We start from the raw sequence: 27054 nt of genomic DNA, 5'->3' as shown, positions 1-27054 counted from the left end.
TCTTAAAAGATGCATTGGTTCCAGTACAATGAGTAAGTCTGGTGATAGTGAGATCGCTGTGCGATAAATAACACAGGAAACGCCGAGGTTTGTTGGTCGCTGGGTAGCAGCCTGCTCATTTTGAACTTACCATGGCAAATGATAAACTCATCGGCCACACAAAGTGCTGGGGTCTGGGATGTGCTATGTTGAAGAGTGAAAGGAGTAAGACATTGCGTCTATTTACTGGTTGAAGTTCTGTGTTTGTGATCTAATGGTTTGTCTCCTTTCCAAAGGCAGAATGTCTGTGCCACCATCATACGCAGACCTGGGGAAATCCGCCAGGGACCTCTTCAACAAAGGATATGGTGAGCAGCCTTTTTTTTCTGAACTGTTTAGAAGCTTATGCATGATTTGGGTATGCAAAGTGATGGGTGTAGTCATGGCATGAGAATCTGGCAACTCACTTCATCGCAAGACAAGAAAAAATGATTTACATTCTTGTAGCACATTGGCCCAGTAATTCCGGGCACAGCGCGTGAGTACGGACGGGGTACTCACGCGTGTGCCCGGAGGAATTGCCGGTTTTCAGCATGCACAGCGCATGCGCTGAAAACTGGCATTTCCTGTCCTCTGACCCAAGGGGTTAAGAGGCAGAACGCGCGCGACTGCAGAGGCAGAACGCGCGCGACTGCAGAGGCAGAACGCGCGCGACTGCAGAGGCAGAACGCGCGCGACTGCAGAGGCAGAACGCGCGCGACTGCAGAGGCAGAACGCGCGCGACTGCAGAGGCAGAACGCGCGCGACTGCAGAGGCAGAACGCGCGCGACTGCAGAGGCAGAACGCGCGCGACTGCAGAGGCAGAACGCGCGCGACTGCAGAGGCAGAACGCGCGCGACTGCAGAGGCAGAACGCGCGCGACTGCAGAGGCAGAACGCGCGCGACTGCAGAGGCAGAACGCGCGCGACTGCAGAGGCAGAACGCGCGCGACTGCAGAGGCAGAACGCGCGCGACTGCAGAGGCAGAACGCGCGCGACTGCAGAGGCAGAACGCGCGCGACTGCAGAGGCAGAACGCGCGCGACTGCAGAGGCAGAACGCGCGCGACTGCAGAGGCAGAACGCGCGCGACTGCAGAGGCAGAACGCGCGCGACTGCAGAGGCAGAACGCGCGCGACTGCAGAGGCAGAACGCGCGCGACTGCAGAGGCAGAACGCGCGCGACTGCAGAGGCAGAACGCGCGCGACTGCAGAGGCAGAACGCGCGCGACTGCAGAGGCAGAACGCGCGCACAGTGAAATTCCTTTTTTTTCCCCCCCCAGAGTTGCGCGTGTGTAAAGGCCTCCGGTCTTTACGTATAGAAAAACCAGACATAAGTACTTAGTTTTTCAGGTAAGTGGGCTTTTAGTACAATTGAGAGAATTTTTTTCCACAGGTTTGTTATTTTTAAAGAATTTACAGTAAGGTAAGTTTAGTTTTAGCCCCGATTTATAAAAAAAAAAAAAAAAAATTCAAATTTTAAAATTATTGTTTAAAATAGTTTTTCAGAGTTTATTGTTCATTTAAGTAGTGCAATGTTTTTTTTAATTTTCTTTCAGGTTTAAGTAGTGTTTTGGGGCCAGGAGTTTTCATGAGTTTGACAGCTCTTTCTGTCAAACTCATGAATGAGTTTCCCCTCCCCTGATTGGCTGCAGAGTGCTCACCTGATCCCAGCCGGCACATCGCACTAACTACGCCGCTGGATCAGGTAAGCACATCGCGCCGACACCTGAACCGGGCCAGGGACAGGAAATGCAAGCAGGCCCGGGCTTCAGATGTCGGCGCGCAGGGTGAGTGCAGATCGGGGGCTTGCACGCACGGCAAACACCCGATCCTAATTTCAGGGCCATTAACATGTCTCTCAAATGTCTAAGTGCGTCACATAGTGCAGTGACTACTGTTAAATAGGAATATCTAACCCTTGAACACGAGTAGAGAGTGGGCTAAATTCCTCACTGTTCCCCATGTAACATTGTGGTTATGCTCCAAGTGAACACTGAAGGAAATAAAACGGTGCATTTGTTGCATGGAAACTTTCTGTGCGCAGCACTGACAGTCGCACACCTAGCAGTGGAACCAAGAGAGTGATTGTGATCTGATGCGGTGTCCTGGCAGTGGGATATTCAGTTGACTGATGGTGACTCCCAGGTTGGTTTGGTGTGTATTCTGTGGATATATTGCTGTGGTTTTCACACTCTCTTCCCTTGTCGTTAATGGATTTCAAATGACCATTAATGCTCGGGTTTCTGAATTTACTAATCGGCTGTTCGTGTTCCGCACTTTCTCTGACAGTGACTTTACACCTGGTTCAAGTAACCGAGACCACACAAAGTAACTTGCTATCTGCCCCTCCCTCGCAAGTAACCGAGACCACACAAAGTAACTTGCCATCTGCCCCTCCCTCGCAACCCAAGAAAAATTCCGGTAGTGCATTAACTCCTGTCAAATTCATTTAGAAACTTGTTTCATGTTCTAGGAACAGGTGTTGGCCATTCTGCCCATCGAGCTTGCTCCACCATTTCATTAGAAATGACATCTTCATCAATTCCCTGCCCTTTCTCCATATCCCATAATGCTCTTGCTCCCTAGGAAACTGTCTAACTCCCTTTGAAACACCTCAGTTAACTTTGTGTCTGGTTGTCTGGGGAAGTGTGTTTCTGGATTCACTTTTAAACAGCTTAGGTCGAAATTTAAGATATTATCCCCTTGTCCCCTTTTAGCGGGAAGAATCGTTTCCCCTCTGTCCTGCCAATTCCCGTCATTATTTTAAGTGCCTCAATCAGGTCATCCGTTGCGGGTTTGGGAGGTGCTGTCGAAGAAGCCTTGGCGAGTTGCTGCAGTGCATCTTCTAGATGGTCCACACTGCAGACACAGTGTGCCGGTGCTGGAGGGAGTGAATGTTTAAGGTGGTGGATGGGGTGCCAATCAAGCGGGCTGCTTTGTCCTGGATGGTGTCGAGCTTCTTGAGTGTTGTTGGAGCTGCACTCATCCAGGCAAGTGGAGAGTATTCCATCACACTCCCTTAAACAAGACTTCCTAATCTAACTATTTCCAACATCTTTGAAGAACAGGCTTTATCAACCGTTATCTTTCCATACTATAGCTATTGGATCCCTCTACCTATGTTTATTACCCTAGCCCCTGAAGTTACACGTTAATCACTCATTACTGAAGTCATTACTCTCGTGTATTTCTTTGCACAAGCACTTTACATTACAGAAGACAAGCTGTGTTTTTCTCTCATGACACTTCAAAGTCATCCTGTTTATATTGGAAAGTCCATTGCTCCATGATACGCAGAATTTTGACTGTTAATCTAGGGATGAGCAATAAATGCAGGCCTTGCCAGCGACACCCACATCCCAGGAACAAATTTTTAAAAATCCTTTAACTCTCCACGATGTCCAACATGAGTGAGTGAGAGAAAGAGCCTGGACCCAGCACCACCTCTGGGGGACACCACTTGTTCCGGCTGCCAGTCTGAGAATGTCCCATTCCAATTCTGTGTGTCCTACCTCTCAACATGTTTCCTATCCTACCCGTGAGGTCGCCTCGATTTTAGCTAGTACTGTAGTGTGAGTAACCTTATCAAACACCTTCTAAAAATGTGTATATATACGACATCCATTGACCGTCCTCCATTCAGCAGCTCAGTGATTCTGCCCAAGAGCTCACTTTCACAGAGCCATGCTGACTGTCCCTGATCAGCCTAAACCTTTCCAAGTGCTCGCTTACTCACTGACTCTGCCGTAAATGGGAAGAACAAAGCTTTATGGGGGTTCAGGGTGATATTCAAGGAAAGAGTGATCTTGCGACAGTATTTTCTTGTCTAAATGACTCAGTACTTGTCAAAGGGATTATAAAAATAATGATTACATTTCATTTTACAAATGGCAGCCTTGCCTTTCCATTTCTGTCCCTGCCCCCTCCTTTGCTCCAGTGGTGCAGACAGGGAGGAGGAGCTGCTGAATCCATTTTGATGGCGGCCAATCGATAACTCCTGGTCCCCGGGAGAACGCACTGATCTAATTCCTCTTTATTTGAAGTCCCCCACTGCCAGCCAGTCTTCACAATGCCCTCCATGCTCAGAGAAAAAAAAATACGGCTAGGACTCCCGTCAAAAAATACCCAAGGCCTACTGGGTAGTGAAGCAACTCGCTGTTCTTCCTGACTTCGAAGGCAGATTCATAGCGACCGTCTCTGCATAGTTTGCCCTCCCCTCCTCTCATCCTCGGGTTCTGAGTAACTGCGACTGTCCCAGGAGCTTTTTTTTCATTTATTCACGGGATGTGGGCTTCGCCGGCAAGGCCAGCATTTATTGCCCCGTACCTAATTGCCCTCGAAGATGAATAAGTGGCTTGCTAGGCCATTTGAGAGGGCAGTTGAGAGTCAACCACATTGCTGTGGGTCAGACCGGGCAAGGACGGCAGAAGGACATTAGTGAACCAGATGGGTTTTTACGACAATCGGTTTCTTGGTCACCATTACTCGCTTTTTATTCCAGATTTATTTAATCAACTGAATTTACATTCCCCAGCTGCCGTGGTGGGATCTGAACTCACGTCGCTGGATCATTAGTCCAGGCCTCAGGATTACTCGTCTAGTAACATAACCACTATGCTATGTGACGTTTTTGTCCTGAATGTTGACATTGAGTGGGGGAAAGGAAGGACAGTAATTTGGACAGGATACTGAGCCTGATGGTGATTGATAACCGCAGAGGCAGTCACTGAATGCTTTACGTTCAGTTAAAGCCACGTGAGATAGTTCAGACTCAGTAACTCTTTCCCGCCAGTACCAGTAGTGCTCGGTGCTGATGCAATAGTTCTTTATATAGTAACGGTAACTTATTTTTACAAAGAGATCCTGAGAGTGACGCGTGGCTTTCCAGCCATTATGAGTGACTGTGCGAACCATTTATATAAGGAATTCTGTCAGTACCAGTCTCGCTCTGTCTTTTCAGTGTTTTGAGACTGCCAGGGGCTTAGAATAGAAAGAATTGAGGGGAACCCAATAAGTGCTTTGGGCTAGAATTTGCTGTGATCAGAACTTAGCTGGTGCAGTGAATCATGGCTCGGGTTTGTGCAGCAGCTGTCTGCAGGCTCCTGGGCATTGGCAGTATGAACTGTGTAATTTTTGCCACAGGAATTTCGGTAAGGTGTAACATGCTGTGCATTTGAACTGTGAAAAGCACCCAGCAATGTAATATATTAGAAGGCGGCTTACCGCCAACTTCTCGAGGGCACTTGGGGATGGGCAATAAATGCTGGGCTTGCCAGCGGCGCCCACATCCCATGAATAAAAAAAAAACTGGGTTAAGTATTGGCAGGGGTCAGGGCTGTCACTGGAAGCAGGTTGCGAGAATTAATTAGCATCAGAACAGAAAGTTCCACGTCATTCATTGTATTGGGTTAAGTGATACTTTAACTATAATATAACATATTGGCACAACGACATTGAATCAACCCAGTGAAGATACTGCTGTTAATATTCTCGCCCCCTCCCGCTCAGGCTCTGTGCTGTGTTGTCATGGTTGAAAGGCTGTGGAAGGGAAAAGCTGCTTCCTCCCCTCAGTGGAGTGATTATTCAGCCACTGGAAGATAAAGGGTCCCTTTCAACATTCCCGCGAAGCACTCTGCAGGCCGCTCACCGGCTTTTCAATTGAAATAACCACGCGTGCGTGAACATTTTAACGGGCGGCGCAGCCAGTTAAAGGGACCACGCGCACAAAAATGTAGAGGGGGCATTGGTCCCTTTAACTGGCTGCTGCACAGTGTTCTGACGTTAGCACGATGCCTGGTGCGTCTGCCTCTTCAGATTAATGAACTAGAGAGATAAGGGCATTCCTGATTGATACAGCCTCGCCCCTGCTGGGAATCCCATGCTCGGATGCCTCTGTGGGTTGGTAAAGATTGATTTTTATATTTCAAGCATTATTTCCGCCCAGGAATGTGAGAGGTTTAGGTGAGTGTTTTTTTTCTGGAGTTTCCTTGTGAGAATTTGCAGAACTTTCTGTCGTGTGCGCGGTGTGACGTTCTCTGTGCTGACTTGCTCTAATATGCTCCTGTTCTCATTCCTTTAGGCTTCGGTTCAGTGAAGCTGGAACTCAAGACCAAATCGTCGAGTGGAGTGGTGAGTGTTGTAAAGAAGCAGATAAGTTGGGTCAAGTCTGTTCTAGGAATTGAGAACAGTAAAATCTGCCTCGGCAAAGAGGACAGCAATGTTTTAATTAGAGAGAGGAACAAGGTGAAGGTTGGTGGTAGACAGGCTCGTGGCTGTGATGAGTTTCACCTTCGCCAAATGAGCCTTCTCCACGAGCTGGTAGAGTCGCTGTAGGTCACAAGTTCACACGTCTTGTAGTGATCAGAGGAACAGCATTGCGAGGTTTGGGTGGAGCAGTGTAAGAGAGTCGGGGAGAATATAACACACAGCCACACAGAGACGTCAGACAATTCTGCCAGACTGCTTTCATATTTTTACATCAAAATTATTACAACTGGCACAAATTAAACTGGAACAGGGTTAATTTTTAAATGTTTTGAATTTGGTTCATTAATTGAAGCGAAAATAACGTCTTCAGACTTGAATGTTGAGGGTCTTCTGCAGATGCTTCCCCTAAAGTTACAACAGCATTTATTTGTCCGTGCTTTCCTGATCCTTTAACTCTTTAAAACTTTCCACAGCCATCTGTTACATTAATGAGGTTCCTCCACTTAATAGGAGCATGCTTTCAGAGGCATGTCAGCGGGCAGGGTGAAATAATTAGATGGATCGGTAAAATGGAGCCCACCATCAATTTGATTGATCACCATAACTCAAAGATAAGCCCCGGTTTCTTTTCTCCACTGCCCACCATCACGGTTGGGGGAACATGGACATTAGTGCATTTAACCAGATTCATAAATACTTTTTTTTTATATACAGGTTGAACCCTGGTAATCCGGCACCCTCGGGACCAGGCCGGTGCCGGACCATTGAAAATTCCAAACCACTGAAGGTGTCGAAAGTCACCACAAACACCGCCACCACCTGCTCCTCCTCTTCCTGCTGCTGCCCTCCCTGTCCCGCCGCCCACGGGCTGCTCGGGCTCGGGCTCCGCCGAGCCGTCGGTGATGCTGCGCGGTCCAGGCGCTGATCCTGACCCGGCGGCGGTCCCGGGACTCGAGCCGGACCCATCCCAGGGAGGGAATGTGACAGCAGGACCTTACTCGTGCCGACCACTGAAGGTGCCGGATTACCGGGGTTCAACCTGTACAGGAAAACTGGTTTCATAGAATAATAGAAGCATACAGCGCAGGCGGAGGCTATTTGGACCATCGTGCCTGTGCCAGCTCTTTGAGGGAGCTATCCAATCAACAAAGCCCCTTTGCTGCGTGTCCAGAAGTTGAGCACTGGCAGCCCTCCGTTCAGCCCACCCGCCTGTTGTATGTTGTCAGTCGATACTTGCCCAGAGACCTGATCTTGCAGCTGGATTCTAACACACTTTCTTCTTCTTTGCTTTCTCTCCTGCTGCTTGACCCTGCTTGCGCTGGATTGCTCGATCAGATGGTAAGATCGTGTTCACAGAATATACAGTGCAGATAGAGGCCATTTCGGCCCATCGAGCCTGCACCGACACATATCCCACCCTATCCCCGTAACCCCACGTATTTAATCCCCTAACACTAAGGGTCAATTTATCATAGCCAAATCAACCTAACCTGCACATCTTTGGACTGTGGGAGGAAACCGGAGCACCCGGAGGAAACCCACGCAGACACAGGGAGAATGCGCAAACTCCACACAGACAGTCGCCCGAGGCCAGATTTGAACCCGGGTCCCTGGCGCTGTGAGGCAACAGTGCTAACCACTATGCCACCGTGCCCCCCTTGCCGGAATCCATGTGCCTTCTCTCGTCCCTCTCCCCCTCTGTCCTCCCCATTCAACATTTAACAGGCACAGTGTCTGGGTTCTGAAGAAAGTTTGGTTTAATTTCTTCTGGGGTAGCTAATGCTGAGGAAGGATGTTCTTGCCATGGAGGGAGTGCAGCGAAGATTCACCAGGCTGATACCTGGGATGGCAGGAATGACTTATGAGGAGAGATTGGGTCGATTGGGCTTGTACTCGCTGGAGTTTAGAAGAATGAGAGGGGAATCTCATCGAAACTTATAAAATTCTAACAGGACTAGACAGACTAGATGCAGGAAGGATGTTCCCGATGGCGGGGGAGTCCAGAACCAGGGGTCACAGTCGTAAGGATAAGGGGTAAGCCATTTAGGACAGAGATGAGGAAGAATTTCTTCACCCAGAGAGTGGTGAACCTGTGGAATTCTCTACCGCAAGGCAGTGGAGGCCAATTCATTAAATATATTCAAGAAGGAGTTAGATATATTTCTTAAGGCTAAAGGGATCAAGGGATATGGGGAGAAGGCAGGGACAGGGTACTGAATTTGGATGATCAGCTATGATCGCATTAAATGGCGGAGCAGGCTCGAGGGGCCGAATGGCCTACTCCTGGTCCTATCTTCTATGTTTGTGAGTTGGTAGCTTTGTGTCTGCACTACTTTACTTTTCAACACAAAAGCAAAATACTGAGGCTGCTGGAAATCTGAAATAAAAAGAGGAAATGCTGGAAATACTTAGCAAGTTAGGCAGCATCTGTAGAGAGAGAAACAGAGTTAACGTTTCAAGCCGATGGCATCGATCTGAAACGTTAACTCTGTTTCTCTTTCCACACATGCTGAGTATTTCCAGCATTTTCTGCTTTTCTTTCCAATGTTTTGTCACTAGTAGCTCTAAGGTCATCCTGGGGTGAGGAGAGACAGCAGGAAGTGCAATAAATTGGAGGTGAAGATTTTTTTGAAATGCAGCCATTTCACTCATTTGTAGAGGTTAGATTTTTATTCATCTGGGTTGTGCGCCGTTTGGAAACCCCCGCTTTTTTAGGAAGGGGAAGAGACGAGGAATGAATCCTCCCTGAAAACTCTGTTGAAAAGACCGATCGATGAAGTTGACCTGTCTAGTGGAAGTGTACTTTGTCCCCTTTCAGGATTGGATCGTTTATCTCAGTTTGCAGAATAGTTGGCCTCCCTCCCTTACCCGTGTATAATTGTCCAATGGCTGTTCCTTGTAGGTGTGACTGTAAAAAGTCACTTATTGTCTGTATTGTATTTCAGGCCAGCAGAAGAGCTCAGTGTCGCTCTTTGGACTTGTTTTTCTGTGTTCCAGTTACTAACCGGAATGTTGCTAACAATGTTCCCAGTGTATAGGCCCTGCTGGTGTTGGTCCTGTTCCACACTCTGGTGTTGTGCTGCTGGTGTTGGTCCTGTTCCACACGCTGACTTTGTGCTGCTGGTGTTGGTCCTGTTCCACACGCTGACTTTGTGCTGCTGGTGTTGGTCCTGTTCCACACTCTGGCTTTGTGCTGCTGGTGTTGGTCCTGTTCCACACTCTGGCTTTGTGCTGCTGGTGTTGGTCCTGTTCCACACGCTGACTTTGTGCTGCTGGTGTTGGTCCTGTTCTACACTCTAGCTTTGTGCTGCTGGTGTTGGTCCTGTTCCACACGCTGACTTTGTGCTGCTGGTGTTGGTCCTGTTCTACACTCTAGCTTTGTGCTGCTGGTGTTGGTCCTGTTCCACACTCTGACTCTGGTGGTGTGCTGCTGGTGTTGGTGTTTATTTTGTTTTTGAGAAACCTGGGCAAACTCCCAAGACCCACAGCACAACACAGGGCATTGGCCTAAATGTGTGAATAATGTTCACAGGGCATTCTACAGAGGAACGGAAGTCCCAATATCCGTCTGCAGACCACAGTTCCCAGTATAATTACGAGAGTTATGCTAGATTTCTGGGACGTTTGAGAGAAACTTGTCAATTTTTTGTAAATGATGCAAGCGAGATGCTTGGAGTCCAGCCTCTCAGCAGCACTATCGGTGACCGCGATATCTGTGTGGAGAATTGGCAGAGGTCAGAGTCCTCATACTCCGTTGCTCTATGAGCAGTGCTTCCTGGCTACGCTCACCCTAAACTCCCACTTCCCATATATGGAAAACTGAAAGGGAAAGAGCAGAATGGCCGGGAAGCCTCAACCCACAAAGAGGGACAAAGAAAACTAGAAAGACTTGATACAGGAAACTTTGTGCTATCGGCAATCTGGAGCCACCGGCAAAAATCAGCAGCCGTTTTTTATTCTTTTTGTTTGTTTTTTTTGCTTTGTTTGAACAGTCAAGTTGTGCAAGGTGTGTAACTATAGCAACAGCTTCAGCTACAGAGCTTTAGGGCCACACCCGAGTGTTTAGAAGCTGTTGCTAAGCAACAGTGTTGTCAAATACGGAGATAAGAATCTCCGTATCTCTCAACATTAACTCTGGAGAGTACGGCACTTTTTAGGCAACGGCAGCAGCTCGGTCCCGTGGGTGCCGGATAGCACAAAGTTTCCTGTATATATTTGGAGAATTCTGTTTGTGCTTGGGGGTGGGCGTGGGGGGTAAATTAACCCCCCATTCGAATAGCCTGCCGAAACTCATTGTTCTGATGGGACATTCAGCTCCTCGAGCCTGTTCCACCATTCAATTAGACCAGGGCTGATCTGTATATTAACTCCATTTACCTGACCTGGTGTCCATATCTCTTAATACGCTTGCCTATCAAAAATCTACCAATCTGAGTTTTGAAATTTTCAATTGACTCAACAGCCTTTTGGGGGGGAAAGAGTTCCAGATTTCCACTACCCTTTGTGTGAAGAAGTGCTTCTTGACATCACCCCTGAACGGCCTAGTTCTAAGTTTAAGGTTATGCCCCCTTGTTCTAGATTCCCCCACCAGAAGTTTCTCTCTCTCTCTCTCCCCTATCGAATCCTTTACTCATCTTAAGCACCTCGATTAGTAGAGGCTCACACATGAGGAACAGCCAGTTGGGTGAGTTACTGGAGCAGTGTTGACGAGCATGGAGCTATATCTGCAGCTGGGGTACGGGGATCCAGGAAGATAACCCAATAGTTTATTGTTTGCAATAGTTGCTAAGCTTGTCGAGCAACTGTGTTGGTCCTTCAGCATTTAACAACTGAGAACACCTTGCAGACTGTCCACGTTTTCAGCCTGGTCCGATTCATGTTGCGTTTACATAGACCTGTCAATCATTTTCTCTGGGTAGGCGATGCTCCATGTCCCGTGTCTTGACATGCAGAAAGGTGAAGCGAACCAGAAAGTCCAGATAATCTTCGAACTTTGGGATTGTTCCAGATGGCCAACTGCGGAACGGGGAAGCCAAGTGGGAGTAAAATGCTTCGTAAATATTGAAGGCGGAAGAGAGAGGAGGAGCCATTTAAATAAAAGCTGCCCACACCATTCTCTAGGAAGTGACTGGCTCTCGAGCCTGCATGAGTCACCTCCCCTCCCAAGAATATTTGCTGTGTGTGTTGTCCTGCTGACTTCTAAAAGACCAGACCCTGCTCTTCCCTGTGGGGAATTGGGGAAGAAGTGTTGGATTTTGGAATTAATTGTATTTTAATGTGTTAATAACTGAACTGAAAAATGGACTATTCTTGAGTAGCTTCTTCCATTTTTGCTTTGTGTTTTTGTTAAGTTGACGGCTGGCCTTTGAGAAAGTGTGTCTGGGCTTTGGCAGTGAGTTGGTGAAGGGGAATGGAGGGTTCGAAAGACTGATCCTAATTTTCCGCCTGTTTTCTTTGTCAGGAGTTTACCACCTCCGGGTCTTCAAACACAGACACGGGCAAAGCTACTGGCAGCCTGGAAACCAAGTACAAGGTGAAAGAGTACGGACTCACCTTCACCGAGAAATGGAATACCGACAACAATCTGGCCACCGAGATCACCATTGAAGATCAGGTACGTGGCGCAAAAGCATGTTCACTGTAGCACAGTGGGTGGGGGGGGCGTATTGGAATATGAACCCAGTCTGTTGAGTGGGAGTGGTTTTCTACAGTGTGCAGTCTGGCAACGCATCACCCTGAGGTTGAAGTGAACCCTAGGCTGTTTGATCAACTTACTTTTAAATCTTTGACATTAGGAGCAGAGCTGTTCTGACACGTTCCACACAGGATACCAATTTACAAATGCCTCCCAATGTGTATGGTGTGTTGGCATTTACACTGCGGGTGCGTTACTTAAAGGAGAGAATTGTAGGAAGTTACAGTGCCAAAACAGTCCAGTGAATAGTTTGTCTAATCTCACTTTCCTGCACGCTCCCCGTATCCTTTTAAAAGTCCACCTTTTTTAAAGGAATTATCTAATTCTCTTTGGAAAGAACTTATGGAGTCTGCTTCAGTACCAGCTTTGATTGACAATTCCCTCATCGGTGTAAAGACATTTTTTACACTTTGCATTCAACCTACAGCTAGTGTTGTCAGTCTCAGTGTTGAGAGTGTTTGAAGACCAGGACCTCAAACCCGGCACTAAGCTCTTGGTCTGGTCTACAGGGCAGTAGTGATACCTGCCCTGCTGTATGCCTCAGAGACATGGACCATGTACAGCAGGCACCTCAAAGCACTGGAGAGGTACCGCCAACGCTGCCTCCGCAAGATCCTGCAAATCCATTGGCAGGATAGGCGCACCAACGTCACTGTTCTTGCTCAGGCCAACATCCCCAGCATCGAAGCTTTGACCACGCTCGATCAGCTCCGATGGATGGGTCACATTGTCCGCATGCCCGATACGAGACTCCCAAAACAAGCGCTCTACTTGGAGCTCCGGCACGGCAAGAGAGCCCCAGGTGGGCAGAGGAAACGCTTCAAGGACACCCTCAAAGCCTCCTTGAAAAAGTGCAACATCACCACCGACACCTGGGAATCCCTGGCCCAAGACCGCACAAAGTGGAGGAGAAGCATCCGGGAAGGCGCCGAACACCTCGAGTCTCTTCGCCGGGAGCAAGCGGAAGCCAAGCGCCAGGAGCGCACGTCAACCCAAGCACCCCACCCACCCGCCCCTTCAACCACCGTCTGCCCCACCTGTGACAGAGTCTGTAGGTCCCACATTGGACTCATCAGTCACCTGAGAACTCATTTTTAATGTGGAAGCAAGTCATCCTCGGTTCCGAGGGACTGCCTAAGAAGAGGAGTGTTGTCAGGCGCACCTTACTCGAACAAACGGTTCCTCTGTTGGCTCAGTAATTGCTGGCTGCTGAATAGTCCATTCAAGTCCCTCGCAGCAGCCTGCTCACAGTATGGTGTTCCCTTTTCACCATGGAGACTTGGCTTGTAATCCAACTCACATTTCTGGGAGATTCTTGTCTCCTATCTCAGATAGGTGTCGGGGTCCTTTTGTGAAATGAATTGGGCACTGCTTCTCGGTGGGTACGACTCCCCAACCCAAATCATACTTTGCCAATTACATGTCGAGCAGCGATGGGTAATCACAAGCCATGACGACACCTAGTGTGGGAAATGGAAAAAATCTACCCTGGTGCAGCTTCCTCACGCATACAGAGTCGAGGGAGTTTTACTCTCTCTAGCCCACGGCACTGGTTAATGGGACAGTGTGGAGGGAGTTTTACTCTAGCCCACGGCACTGGTTAATGGGACAGTGTAGAGGGAGTTTTACTCTATCTAGCCCACAGCACTGGTTAATGGGACAGTGTAGAGGGAGTTTTACTCTATCTAGCCCACGGCACTGGTTAATGGGACAGTGTAGAGGGAGTTTTACTCTATCTAGCCCACGGCACTGGTTAATGGGACAGTGTGGAGGGAGTTTTACTCTAGCCCACGGCACTGGTTAATGGGACAGTGTAGAGGGAGTTTTACTCTATCTAGCCCACAGCACTGGTTAATGGGACAGTGTAGAGGGAGTTTTACTCTATCTAGCCCACAGCACTGGTTAATGGGACAGTGTAGAGGGAGTTATACTCTAGCCCACACCACTGGTTAATGGGACAGTGTAGAGGGAGTTTTACTCTATCTAGCCCACGGCACTGGTTAATGGGACAGCGTAGAGGGAGTTTTACTCTATCTAGCCCACGGCACTGGTTAATGGGACAGTGTGGAGGGAGTTTTACTCTAGCCCACGGCACTGGTTAATGGGACAGTGTAGAGGGAGTTTTACTCTATCTAGCCCACAGCACTGGTTAATGGGACAGTGTAGAGGGAGTTATACTCTAGCCCACACCACTGGTTAATGGGACAGTGTGGAGGGAGTTTTACTCTATCTAGCCCACGGCACTGGTTAATGGGACAGTGTGGAGGGAGTTTTACTCTAGCCCACGGCACTGGTTAATGGGACAGTGTAGAGGGAGTTTTACTCTATCTAGCCCACGGCACTGGTTAATGGGACAGTGTGGAGGGAGTTTTACTCTAGCCCACGGCACTGGTTAATGGGACAGTGTGGAGGGAGTTTTACTCTATCTAGCCCACAGCACTGGTTAATGGGACAGTGTAGAGGGAGTTATACTCTAGCCCACACCACTGGTTAATGGGACAGTGTAGAGGGAGTTTTACTCTATCTAGCCCACGGCACTGGTTAATGGGACAGTGTGGAGGGAGTTTTACTCTAGCCCACGGCACTGGTTAATGGGACAGTGTAGAGGGAGTTTTACTCTATCTAGCCCACAGCACTGGTTAATGGGACAGTGTAGAGGGAGTTATACTCTAGCCCACACCACTGGTTAATGGGACAGTGTAGAGGGAGTTTTACTCTATCTAGCCCACGGCACTGGTTAATGGGACAGCGTAGAGGGAGTTTTACTCTATCTAGCCCACGGCACTGGTTAATGGGACAGTGTAGAGGGAGTTTTACTCTAGCCCATGGCACTGGTTAATGGGACAGTGTGGAGGGAGTTTTACTCTATCTAGCCCACGGCACTGGTTAATGGGACAGTGTAGAGGGGGTTTTACTCTCTCTAGCTCACAGCACTGGTTAATGGGACAGTGTGGAGGGAGTTTTACTCTCTAGCCCATTGGCACTGGTTAATGGGACAGTGTAGAGGGAGTTTTACTCTAGCCCACAGCACTGGTTAATGGGACAGCGTAGAGGGAGTTTTACTCTATCTAGCCCACGGCACTGGTTAATGGGACAGTGTAGAGGGAGTTTTACTCTCTAGCCCACAGCACTGGTTAATGGGACAGTGTAGAGGGAGTTTTACTCTATCTAGCCCACGGCACTGGTTAATGGGACAGCGTAGAGGGAGTTTTACTCTATCTAGCCCACGGCACTGGTTAATGGGACAGTGTGGAGGGAGTTTTACTCTAGCCCACAGCACTGGTTAATGGGACAGTGTAGAGGGAGTTTTACCCTATCTAGCCCACGGCACTGGTTAATGGGACAGCGTAGAGGGAGTTTTACTCTATCTAGCCCACGGCACTGGTTAATGGGACAGTGTAGAGGGAGTTTTACTCTAGCCCACGGCACTGGTTAATGGGACAGTGTAGAGGGAGTTTTACTCTAGCCCACGGCACTGGTTAATGGGACAGTGTAGAGGGAGTTTTACCCTATCTAGCCCACGGCACTGGTTAATGGGACAGTGTAGAGGGAGTTTTACTCTATCTAGTCCACGGCACTGGTTAATGGGACAGTGTAGAGGGAGTTTTACTCTATCTAGCCCACGGCACTGGTTAATGGGACAGTGTAGAGGGAGTTTTACTGTAGCCATGCTGTGCCTTACCCCGGAGAGCTGGATGCTGTTAGCTGTGTTGCTGCAGCATTGGCGCTGTTGCATTTGCGGTGTGGGTTTTGCAGCCGAGTGGCTGGAGCTCTCTGCCTGGGCATTGCAACAACTCCGGTGTGTCAGTGATGTAAATTGGGACAGGCTGAACATGCTGCTTTAATTAAGGAGCCATACTTTTGGTCAGATTTTGACGTGTATTATTTTTATGTTGTAAAATACTGTGGAAGAGTTGGTTACACAGGGCGTACGTTGCTGCTGTTTTCATGGAATCTTGTGGGAACCAGGTCAGTTTTTGCTGAGCTGGGTGCAATTTTGTAATTTTAATGTTGGGAGAGGCCAAGAGCATGTTAAACTTAAATGCCTGGGGTTTGGGAGAGGAATCCTTTCAGAAAAAACAAACAAACTTGCATTTATATAGCACCTTTCACGACCTCTGGACATCCCAAACTTTTGAAGTGTAGTCACTGTTGTTATAATGTAGGCAAACACGGCGGTGAATTAATTTGTACGCGGCAGGGTCCCACAAACAGAAGATAAATGACCAGCTCATCTGTTTTTGGTGATGTTGGGTGAGGGACAGGACACTGCGAGAACTTTCCTGCTTCTCTTTGAAGTGCCATGGGATCTTTCACATCTATCTGGGCAGACAGACTGCGTCTCGGTTTAACGTCTCCCCTGCAAGACAGCATTTGCAGCAGTGCGGCACGCCCTCAGTACTGCACTGGAGTGTCAGCCTGAGTTATGTGCTCGAGTCTCTGGAGTGGAGCTTGAACCCACAACTTTTAGACTCCGAGGCGAGAGTGCTCCCACTGAGCCAAGGCTGACGCATGAATTGGGGCGTTAAGTGCCTTGCAGACTGTTGCAAAAGTAATCCTACTACAGGAAACTATTTATTATCCGGCACCGACGGGACCGGCGTGGTGCTGCTTTATCAAAGTCCGGATTACAGAGAGTTATAGTTAAAAGGTACGAGAGCTCCGTACACAGCAACAAATCCAGGCTTCCCCGTTGCTTAGCAACAGGTGCAGGAACCCCGGCCACAGACCAAGCATCCCTGTTGCTTAGCAACAAGTGCAGGAACCCCGGTTACACGGCCACAGATCCAGGAACGGCCACTAATATGAAGTAAAACTTACCTGAACCTACTCCTGAATTTTGCCGGTTAACAGAGATTTCCGGTTATTTAGGTGCCGGTAAATCGAGAGTTTCCTGTACAAATGTTTCACCTCACCAAATCTATTTTGTAATAATTGTTGTTTGAAGATATTGTGTATTTGAATAGTTAAAATAAAGCACTAACCCTTCTTTGATCTGCTTTTTTCACAGCTTGCTAAAGGGCTGAAGTTGACCTTTGACACAACATTTGTACCAAACACAGGGTAAAGTTTTTCTGTTTTGACTGGAGTGGGCTGGGGGGGTAGGGTTTGCGCAGTCTATCCAATCCTTGAACCTGTTAGCCTGTGCAAACTGGGTGACTTCCTTCAATGAGTAATATTGCACGCTCCCCAAGAGTCACCGAGCTTGTGAAGATTTTCTTGAGGCAAATGTGAGACCGAGTTTGGAGGAGAACTTGTGCAGATAATCCCTCTCTCCTTCCCCCACCCCTCTCCCCAATAGAATCACTGGCACTGTGATTGGGTGGAGAATTATTTTCTCAGAAATTGTACTTGTTAATAGAAACAGGCACCCCAGCAGAACTAGGGAGCCGAGTTAAACAGGGTGGAAAATTAAACTGATGGCGATGGGTGAGAGAGACCAGTCGAATGTGGCTGGTGTGCCAGGTGGAGATTGGTTCCAATTTGATCTGTATTCAGTATCTTGGCCCCAGTGAGACTGGGGTGTAGAGGTTGGTTGGTTTGGATTTTTAATGTCATTGATGGATCCTGATAGCTTTTACTGTAATGCAGAGATTGTAACGATTTAACGTATAGCTTTAAGTTCCCAGTCAGAAGCTGAAGAACGCAATCATATCGGATTTAAGTAGAAAGCAAACAGAAGGTAGAAGTGGTAAAGGTAGAAGCGGTAAAGGTAGAAGCAATGGAAAAAACATAGAAACATAGATGATAGGAGCAGGAGTAGGCCATTCGGCCCCTCGAGCCTGCTCCGCCATTTAATGCGATCATAGCTGATCATCCAAATTCAGTACCCGGTCCCTGCTTTCTCCCCATATCCCTTGATCCCTTTAGCCTTAAGAAATATATCTAACTCCTTCTTGAATATATTTAATGAATTGGCCTCAACTGCCTTCTGTGGTAGAGAATTCCACAGGTTCACCACTCTCTGGGAAGGGGTGAAAATTGATAGACAGGATGTACTAGAAAGGCTGGGTATGCTTAGAGTGGACAAGTCGCCTAGTCCAGGTGGCTTTCATCCCAGGTTGCTAAGGGAATTGGGGGAGAAGATGGCGGAAGGACTTGCCATAATTTTCCAATCTTCCCTAGATGCGGGGGAGGTGCCTGAGGATTGGAAAGTGGCAAATGTGACACCATTGTTCAAGAAAGGGTGTAAGGACAATCCTAGTAACTACAGGCCGGTCAGTTTAACATCAGTGGTGGGTAAAGTTTTAGAAACAATAATCAAGGAAAAATTTAACAGGCACTTAGAGAGGTTTAAGCTAATTAAGGAGAGCCAACACGGATTTGTAAAAGGCAGATTGTGTTTGACTAATCTAATTGAATTTTTTGATGAAGTAACAGAGGATTGATGAAGGGAATGCAATGGATGTTTTCTACATGGATTTTCAGAAGGCGTTTGACAAAGTACCACATAGAAGGCTGGTTTACAAAATTGAGGCTCATGGAATAGGTGGATCAGTGGCAGCCTGGATAAGGAATTGGCTTAAGGACAGAAAACAGCGAGTTGTGGTAAATGGCTGTTTTTCAGACTGGAGGATGGTAGACTGGTGTTCCCCAAGGGTCAGTGCTGGGGCCACTGCTTTTTTTGATATACATAAATGACCTGGATATTGAAATACAGAGTAGAATTTCTAAATTTGCCGATGACACCAAACTTGGGGGTGCGGCAAACAGTGATATCGATCGATTGCAACAGGACATAGAAAGGCTAGCAGAATGGGCAGACAAGTGGCAGATGGAGTTTAATACAGAGAAGTGTGAGGTGATACATTTTGGCAGAAGGAACAGGGACAGGCAATATACACTTAATGGCACAGTTTTAAAGAGTGTGCAGGGACAGAAGGACCTGGGAGTTAATGCGCATAGGTCCCTGAAGGTGGCAGGACATGTTGCGAGTGGTTAACAAAGCATATGGGATCTTGGGCTTCATAAATAGAGATATTGAGTACAAAAGTAGAGAAGTTATGCTGAACCTTTATAAAGCGCTGGTTAGGCCACAACTGGAGTATTGCGTCCAGTTCTGGTCACCACACTTTAGGAAGGATGTGAAGGCCCTTGAGAGGGTGCAGAGGAGATTTACCAGAATGGTTCCGGGGATGGGGGATCTTAGCTACAAGGACAGGTTGGAGAAGCTGGATTTGTTTTCATTAGGGGAAAAGGAGGTTGAGGGGTGATTTGATAGAGGTGTACAAGATTATGACGGGTTTGGATAGGCTAAACGGGGAAAGGCTGTTCCTACTAGTTGATGGTACAAGGACTAGGGGACACAGATTTAAGGTTTTGGGCAAGAGATACGGGGGGGGACGTGAGGAATAACCTGTTTACACAGTGAGTGGTGATGACCTGGAATTCGCTGCCGACGGAACTGGTGGAAGCGGAGACACGCAATGTTTTCAAGGGGAGACTGGATAGGCACTTGAGGGAAATAAACTTGCAGGGCTACGGGGATAGAGCGGGGGAATGGGACTGACTGGATTGCTATACAGAGAGCCGGCATGAATTTGATGGGCCGAATGGCGGCCTCCTATGCCGGTATGACTCTATAACTAAAGTACAGGCAGTGTAACACCCTGTGACCTATCCTTGACTGATTACTGTCTTTCAGGGAAGGCCAGAGAGCGAGAGAACTGATGAGGCAGAAGCTCTGAACCTCCTGGGGAGAGAGCAGAATTGAGAGGCTTCCAGTAAGTGGTCAGTAGCCAGATCCTTGGCAGCACTGCTGGCTGAGTGGTTAAAGGAAGCCCCCTGTATGGAAGCGAGTCATAAGGTTTAATCCTGGGGCTTTTAGCAGCAGTTGGTGCAAAGTGTTCCTAGGCTAAGGAAGGAGGTCCAGTGACCCTGCAAGAAAGTGCACGTGTGTGGGATTGGGGCCAGAACAGGATCGGGCTCGGCTGTGATGCCTTCCATGGACGGAGAGCCAGCTGACACTCTGTCTCAACTCGTGCATGAAGAATGGCCACCTGGACGAGGTAACGTCTGTGCAATTGTACTTCAGCAAAGAGTCAGAGGCTCGTTCAGGGGGCTGAGGGGCAATGCTAATTCCACACTATTATACATGTACTGTAAATAATGTTTTGGATGTGTGTGTGCTCTGCCTGCAGTAAAAAGAGTGGAAAGCTGAAGACTGCCTACAAGCGAGACTACGTTAACTTGGGCTGTGACATTGACTTTGACTTTGCCGGCCCCACCATCCACAGCGCGGCTGTGTTCGGGTACGAGGGCTGGCTCGTCGGGCACCAGATGGCCTTTGATACCGCGAAATCCAAGCTGGCCCAGAACAACTTCTCTCTGGGCTACAAGGCCGGGGATTTCCAGCTACACACCCATGTGTAAGTACATCTGAGAATCGGGTTAGCCACACCTTGACCTTTGCTTTTCCAGTGAGAACATGCCCAGTTTATATAATCACTCATATTAGGGCAGATGACCAAAAGCTTGGTCAAAGAGGGAGGTTTTGAGGAGCATCTTAAAGAAGGAGAGCGGTGTAGAGGGGTTTAGGGAGGGAATTCTAGAGCTTAGGGCCTAGACAGCTGAAGGCTGAGTGATTAAATTCAGGGATGCTTAAGAGGCCAGAATTAGAGGCGCGCAGAGATCTCTCAGGGTTGTGGGGCTGGAGGAGATTACAGAGATAGGGAGGGGTGAGGCCATGGAGGGATTGGAAAACAAGGATGAGAATTTTAAAATCGAGATGTTTTAAAATCCTCCTGCAGCTTATCCTGTTCAGCTTTGGCGTCCTCAACTCTCATTAGCTTGGTATTTTCTGAAAATTTAGCCACTGCTTGTGACTCCTAGCTCCAGGTCATTTATGAAGGTATTTAAAAAACAAGGTGGTCCCAAAACAGACTCCTGTGGGACCCCACTGGTAACAATCCCTGTACCACCACCCTCTGGGTTCTATTCCTGCTTTCTTTATTTTCAGTACCAGCTTTTCCAGTGAAACTGTACAATGTTCTCCCTAAGGCGCATGGCCGCGAATGAATGGGGAGGTCCTGCGCAGGCCGCTCACATGCTGTGGTCGCTGGGATGTACCGTGCAGCGCAGCCAATTTAAAGGGGGGGGGGGGGGTGGAGATCAATGTCCTTACTGAAACCCAAGTACACCACACCCACCGCCTTACCCTTGTCAAGCTCCTTTGTCGCACCTTCAAATTAAACCAGTAATTTAGCTTAGCAAGACCTCCTCTTCGTGGACCCATATTGGCTATCTTGTAAGATTTTATTTCTATCCAGATGCTCCATAATTTTAGCTTTAATGAGGGTTTCCTCAGCTTTACCCACAGTGGACGTCAAACTCGCTGGTGTGTCGTTTCCTGGGTCCCTTTTGGCACCTTTTTAAAAAAATAGGAATAACATCTGCCTTTCCCCAGTCCCCAGGCACCTCTCTGGTATTCAGTGATTTCTGGAAGATTTGTTTTGAGTTCCTACATTTCCCTCCTGATTTCCTTGAGGATTCTCGGATGCATCTTACCCAGCCCTGGGATTTATTTAATTTAATGTTGCACAGCTGGAATGTGAATAGTGTCACAACTCACCTCTGCAATGCCCTCTAGTTCCCTTTCCAGATCAAATAAGTTACCTGTCTCCTTGGTAAAGACTGAGGCAAAACATTTATTTTGCACTATTGCAGCCTGATGCCAGGCCCTGACCTGATCCCACTTTGAGTGGCCCCACTCCAGCCCTTGTTTTTCTTTTTCTCCTGATACAACTTATTATTATCCTTCAGTTCTCTTGCCATATTTAATTTGAAATTTTTCTTTGTCATTTTGATGTCCTTTTTACCTTCCAGGCATGTCTTTTGATATTGAATCTGTCTTAATTCTGTGTCGTTTTCCTTCATGGCCTGAAATGCTTTTTTCTTCTCTTCACGAGTTGTCCTGTTCAAGCAGCCAGGAGTAGGAGTGCCTTTCAGCTCGCTACCTTTGCTTTGCCTAGGTACACATTGATCCATTGCATCCAAAATCACTTCCTTGAAGGAACTCCATAGTTCCTCCATTCCCCTAGTCACATTCAAACCAAGGCGCTTCACAGGAGCATCATCAAAAAATAAATAAATTTGACACCGAGCCATACAAGGAGATGTTAGGACAGATAACCAAAAGCTTGGTCAAAGAGGTAGGTTTTAAACAGCGTCTTAAAGGAGGAAAGAGAACTGGGGAGGCGGAGCGATTTAGGGAGGGAATTCCAGAGCTTAGGACTTGGCAGCTTAAAGCACAGCCGCCAATGGTGGAGCATTTAAAATCGGGGATGTTCAAAAGGCTAGAGCAGGTGGCGCGCAGAGGCCTAGGGGGATTATAGGGCTGGAGGAGATTACAGAGATAGGGAGGGGCAAGGCCACGGAGGGTTTTGAAAACAAGGATGAGAATTTTATAATCGAGGCGTTACTTAATGTAGGTCAGCAAGCACAGGGAAGATGGGTGAGCAGGGCTTGGTGCGAGTTAGGACATGGGCAGCAGAGTTTTGGATGACCTCAAGTTTATGGGGGATAGAACTAGGGAGGCTGGCCAGGAGTTTGCTAGAATAGTCAAGTCTAGAGGTGATAAAGGCATGGATGAGGATTTTGGCAGCAGATAAGTTGAGGTGAGGGCAGAGACGGGGAGTTTTACGAAGGTGGAGATGGACGATCTTGGTGATAGAACATATATGAGGTAGGAAGCTCCGTTCATGATCAAATACGACACCAAGGTTGCGAACATACTGGCTAGCCTTAGACGGTTGCAGGGGAGAGAGATCGAATCAGTGGAAAGGGAGCAGAGTTTGTGGCATGGATCGAAGACCATGGCTTCGGTCTTCCCGATCTTTAAATGGAGGAAATTTCTACTCGTCCAGTGCTGGATGTTGAACAAGCAGTCTGATAGTCTAGAGGTGATGGAGATTTCGAGAGAGGTGGAGGAGAGGCGGAGGAGAGGTAGAGCTGGATATCATCAGCTTACGTGTGAAAACTCCCGTTGTGAAGGAAAATGAGATTCATAAATGTAGGAGCATTGAATACAAGAGCATGAAGTGACGTGGGAGTTCTTTTCTAACCTCTAACTCTGCTTGAGAAAAGAGAAAGAAAATTTCGAGAGATCTTTTGTCAGCAGCCTGGGAGAATGGCACACTTATCACAGAACAAACTGAAGCAACATCTCCTGACGAGCAGTAAAGTGAAGCCAATGGACAGTAACATTGGAAGATCACCAGAATGAAGACACGGTGCAAATCTCAAAAAGGCATTAGCCTGAGGAGAACCATTCCTTGCATGATATTAGCAAGGTGATTGGAGATGGTAGTGAGTTAATATTGGGAGGCAGCTGTAGCATTGAATCTGTAGTCTGAGAGTCTGGAGATTTCGAGAGAGGTAGAGCTGGATATCATCAGTGAAATGTGAAAACTCACATCATGTCGGCGGATGATGTCACCGAGGGGCAGTATGTAGATGAGAAATAGGAGGGGGCTGAGGATAGATCCTTGGGGGACGCCAGAGGTGACGGTGCGGGATTGTGAAGAGAAGCCATTCTGGGAAAGATGGGCAGCGGCAACACGTTCAAGAACTTTGGAGAGGAAAGGGAGGGAACTTCTATTCCCACACTCTTCCCCCCACCCCCGGCAAACTGTTGCTCCCCTACTTTAGGGTTTCGTGGCATGGCACACTGAGGAAACAATGTAGGGGAACAATGTGCTCCAGCAGTTACTACAGGAAACTCTTTTTTATCCGGCACCGACGGGACCGGCGTGGTGCCGGTTGATCAAAAAGTCCGGATTACAGAGAGGTATACTTACCAAGGTACGAGAGCCCCGTACACGACCACAGGTGCAGGAGCCCCGGTTGCACGGCCACAGGTGCAGGAGTCCCAGTTACACTGCCACAGATCCAGGAACCCCGGTTACATGGCCACAGATCCAGGAGTCCCGGTTACACGGCCACAGATCCAGGAACCCTGGTTACACGGCCACAGATCCAGGAGCTCCGGTTACACGGCCACAGATCCAGGAGTCCGTTACACGGCCACAGATCCAGGAACCCCGGTTACACGGCCACAGATCCAGGAACCCCGGTTACACGGCCACTAATATATAGTAAAACTTACCTGAACCTACTCCTGAATTTTGCCAAATGTAAGAAGTCACACAACACCAGGTTATAGTCCAACAGCTTTATTTGAAATCACAAGCTTTCGGAGCGCTGCTCCTTCGTCAGGTGAAGTGAAGAGATGCATATAGGCACAGCATATATAGTCAGAGAACACTGCCAGATGATTACAGGTAATCTTTCTAACTGCCCTTTATCACACCTCGGCAGAGAGATAATCACAGCAATCAAAGGTGTGGATGGTGTCCAAACAGGTCAGTCAGGACACCATCCACACCTTTGATTGCTGTGATTATCTCTCTGCCGAGGTGTGATAAAGGGCAGTTAAAAAGATTACCTGTAATCATCTGGCAGTGTTCTCTGACTATATATGCTGTGCCTATATGCATCTCTTCACTTCACCTGACGAAGGAGCAGCGCTCCGAAAGCTTGTGATTTCAAATAAAGCTGTTGGACTATAACCTGGTGTTGTGCGACTTCTCACATTTGTCCACCCCAGTCCAACACCGGCATCTCCACACCCTGAATTTTGCCGGTTAAGAGAGATTTCCAGATATTCAGGTGCCGGTTAAAAGAGAGTTTCCTTGTAGTGTGATGATTAGAATTCCTTTTCTTGCTCCCCTCCCAGCAATGACGGCGCTGAATTTGGAGGCTCGATTTACCAGAAAGTGAACGACAAGGTGGAAACTGCAGTAAATCTCGCTTGGACTGCTGGCAGCAACAACACCCGCTTTGGACTAGCCGCCAAATACCAGATCGATAGTGACGCCTACGTATCAGTGAGTAACGTCTCCGCTGTGAACGCTGTGTCCTCCTTGTTCAAACATCCCCTTGTGTTAGAACGGGGACAGAAAAGGACAAGACTCGTTCTAACTGTAACGTGAATGATTTGTGAAAAAGATGAGACACGAGGAGTTGGGGGGGTGGGGGGGGTGGTGGCGGTGGAATTTGCAGGGCTCCGGGGAAAGAGCGCGTGGAGTGGGACTAACTGAACAGTTCTTTCAAAGAGCCGGCACAGGTTCGATGGGTCGAGTGGCCTCTTTCTGTAAGATTCTGTGATTCAATGATTCTAAGTTGAACAGTATGTGAAAAAGGTGGCTGTGAGGCATACAATATTAAATGGCATAAATATGTAAAATAAAAGAGCAAAGTGGGATCAGAGGCAATAAATTTAATTGTGAAAAATAAAATGAAAGATGGGCAATGTTTCCTCTAAGCTGTGTGGCCGCACAGCTCTCTGCTGGTCCCACGCAGCCCGGCAGTTGAATAGCTGCAGTTATTGAAAACCCAATCTGATGCTCTTGAGTGATGCTAGAAATGTGACTTTCAATGCCTCAGGAAAGGGGGCTTGTAGTGCCTTGGGCTTTATAATCGAGAAACTGAAGTGAGGGGCTGAGGCCCCTAGTACAGGAGTAGGAGAGAAAGAAAGGACTGAATGCACGCTCGCGCACAAGCACGCGCGCAGTCTGTGGCTGTGGACTGGGCGCTGGGGTTGTGATGCAGTAACTCGTGTATAACCAGACACCGCCAGACAGCTCAGTTTATCACACCTCTCAGAAATATGCAGTAATGCATTAATTTGAAGTGCAGTGAACCTGGTTATGCAGCTATTTTGTTCACAAGATCTCTCGAACAGCACACATCTGATCCAAGGGACGATGCCTGCGACTATGCAGCGCTGCCCTCAGTACGGCCGTGAGGTGTCGGCCTCAATCGTGCACTCGTCGGGGTGTGGAGCTCAAACCACAACCTTCTGGCTCGAGGTGATCGCTACCAACCGAGCCAAGCTGGCACAGAAAGATGATGTGATCTGGCGGTAGTGATCTGCCGGTGCCAAATCTGTATTCTAAATGTCTAGATGGTGGGGACACGGCAAGGCTGAGGGAGGCGAGAAAATTCAATGGTCCAGGGAAAGATTGAATTAGAGGGGATACCAAGGAATGTGGGGAGGCGGAGGAGCTTTGAGGAACTGCCTGATCATTATAAACAGGCTACGATGGGGGCTCCATGCTCAAAACAGAATTCTATTGAATGGAATGGAGCTGTCCATGCCCGTCACTGAACTCCGTGCACTTGGTTCTGAGGCAGTACGGCAACCAATTGTCGTTTGATCATTTGCTCACCTTCAGCTGAGGGGTCGGGGGGTAAGTGGAGATTTAGGGAAGCGGTTGGTTGATAGGGGTACCATTCTCCCAATGTTGCTGAGGCCGCTGACTGTTTGCCTGTTGGTTTATGTATGCGTTTGTTCTGTTCTAGGCCAAAGTGAACAACTCCAGCCTGATTGGAGTGGGATACACTCACACCCTCAGACCAGGTGTGTATGAAAGTCCTCTTCGATTCCCAGTGTTTTAAATGTCCCTCATTACTAAAGCAGCTCTGTGATCTGCCCTCTGCTCTGGTCTCACTTTGCTACGGTGATGGCTCACATTGTACTCGCAGTAAGTTCTCGAATGTTTTGGGAGAAAGGAGGAGTGTGTACTTTTTCTCCTCCTTGCCCACCCAGTCCCCCCCTGAGCCTATCCATGGGGCATTGTTCTGTGGCGTGCTGGGTACCCTCTGATATCTTACCCAGGTGGTCAAAGTCTGTGCACCTTGACCGTGTATAGCAGGCTATTGCACCATAGGTGGCATCACCGCTGAGCTCAGAAATCTTCTCGTGTTCTAGCGGGAGTAACTGGATAGTCAATGGGAGTCCGTTCCTTAACGCAGCGGCTCTGAGGTCAGTGGAAAAGCTCAGCACCAACAAGGGCTGGAACCCGGAGAGAGAATAGATCAACGGATCCAGTTAAAAGGTTGGGTAGATGGGATTGAGATCTGTCAGAGGGATGGGCATGTGGGACTTAATGCTGCCTCCTGCAGTGTGTGTTTACTGGCTGAGGGGCCTGTGGAGGAAGCACCAAGCTGGATTGTGCTGCCTGTCTTAGCAGTGGGTAGGAGGACAGCCAAGCCACAAAATTATTTCCAAAAAGGGATGTTTTCCTCCAGTACAGAATGTTGTGTGGGTATGGGAACGGCACCGTGGGGTGA

General features: G+C 48.2%; 1 protein-coding gene across 1 annotated transcript in view; it reads left to right on the top strand.

Moving 5' to 3' along the window:
• Positions 1-238: 238 nt before the first annotated feature.
• Positions 239-27054, top strand: part of vdac3 (voltage-dependent anion channel 3) — a 32026-nt gene continuing 5210 nt past the window's right edge. The window contains exons 1-7 of the mRNA XM_085971297.1: positions 239-347; positions 6097-6146; positions 11686-11838; positions 16931-16983; positions 20061-20288; positions 24656-24806; positions 26284-26341. Of these exons, the coding sequence (XP_085827423.1) occupies positions 254-347; positions 6097-6146; positions 11686-11838; positions 16931-16983; positions 20061-20288; positions 24656-24806; positions 26284-26341 (787 nt within the window). The 5' untranslated portion in view covers positions 239-253. The remainder of the gene's footprint in view (positions 348-6096; positions 6147-11685; positions 11839-16930; positions 16984-20060; positions 20289-24655; positions 24807-26283; positions 26342-27054) is intronic.

The sequence above is a fragment of the Somniosus microcephalus genome, chromosome 30 (genome assembly GCF_052327205.1).
Source record: "Somniosus microcephalus isolate GS21.2 chromosome 30, FLI_Smic_1.0, whole genome shotgun sequence".
Taxonomy (NCBI): domain Eukaryota; kingdom Metazoa; phylum Chordata; class Chondrichthyes; order Squaliformes; family Somniosidae; genus Somniosus; species Somniosus microcephalus.
The sequence above is the reverse complement of the archived record's forward strand: the minus strand, read 5'-3'. Positions and strand labels throughout refer to the sequence as shown.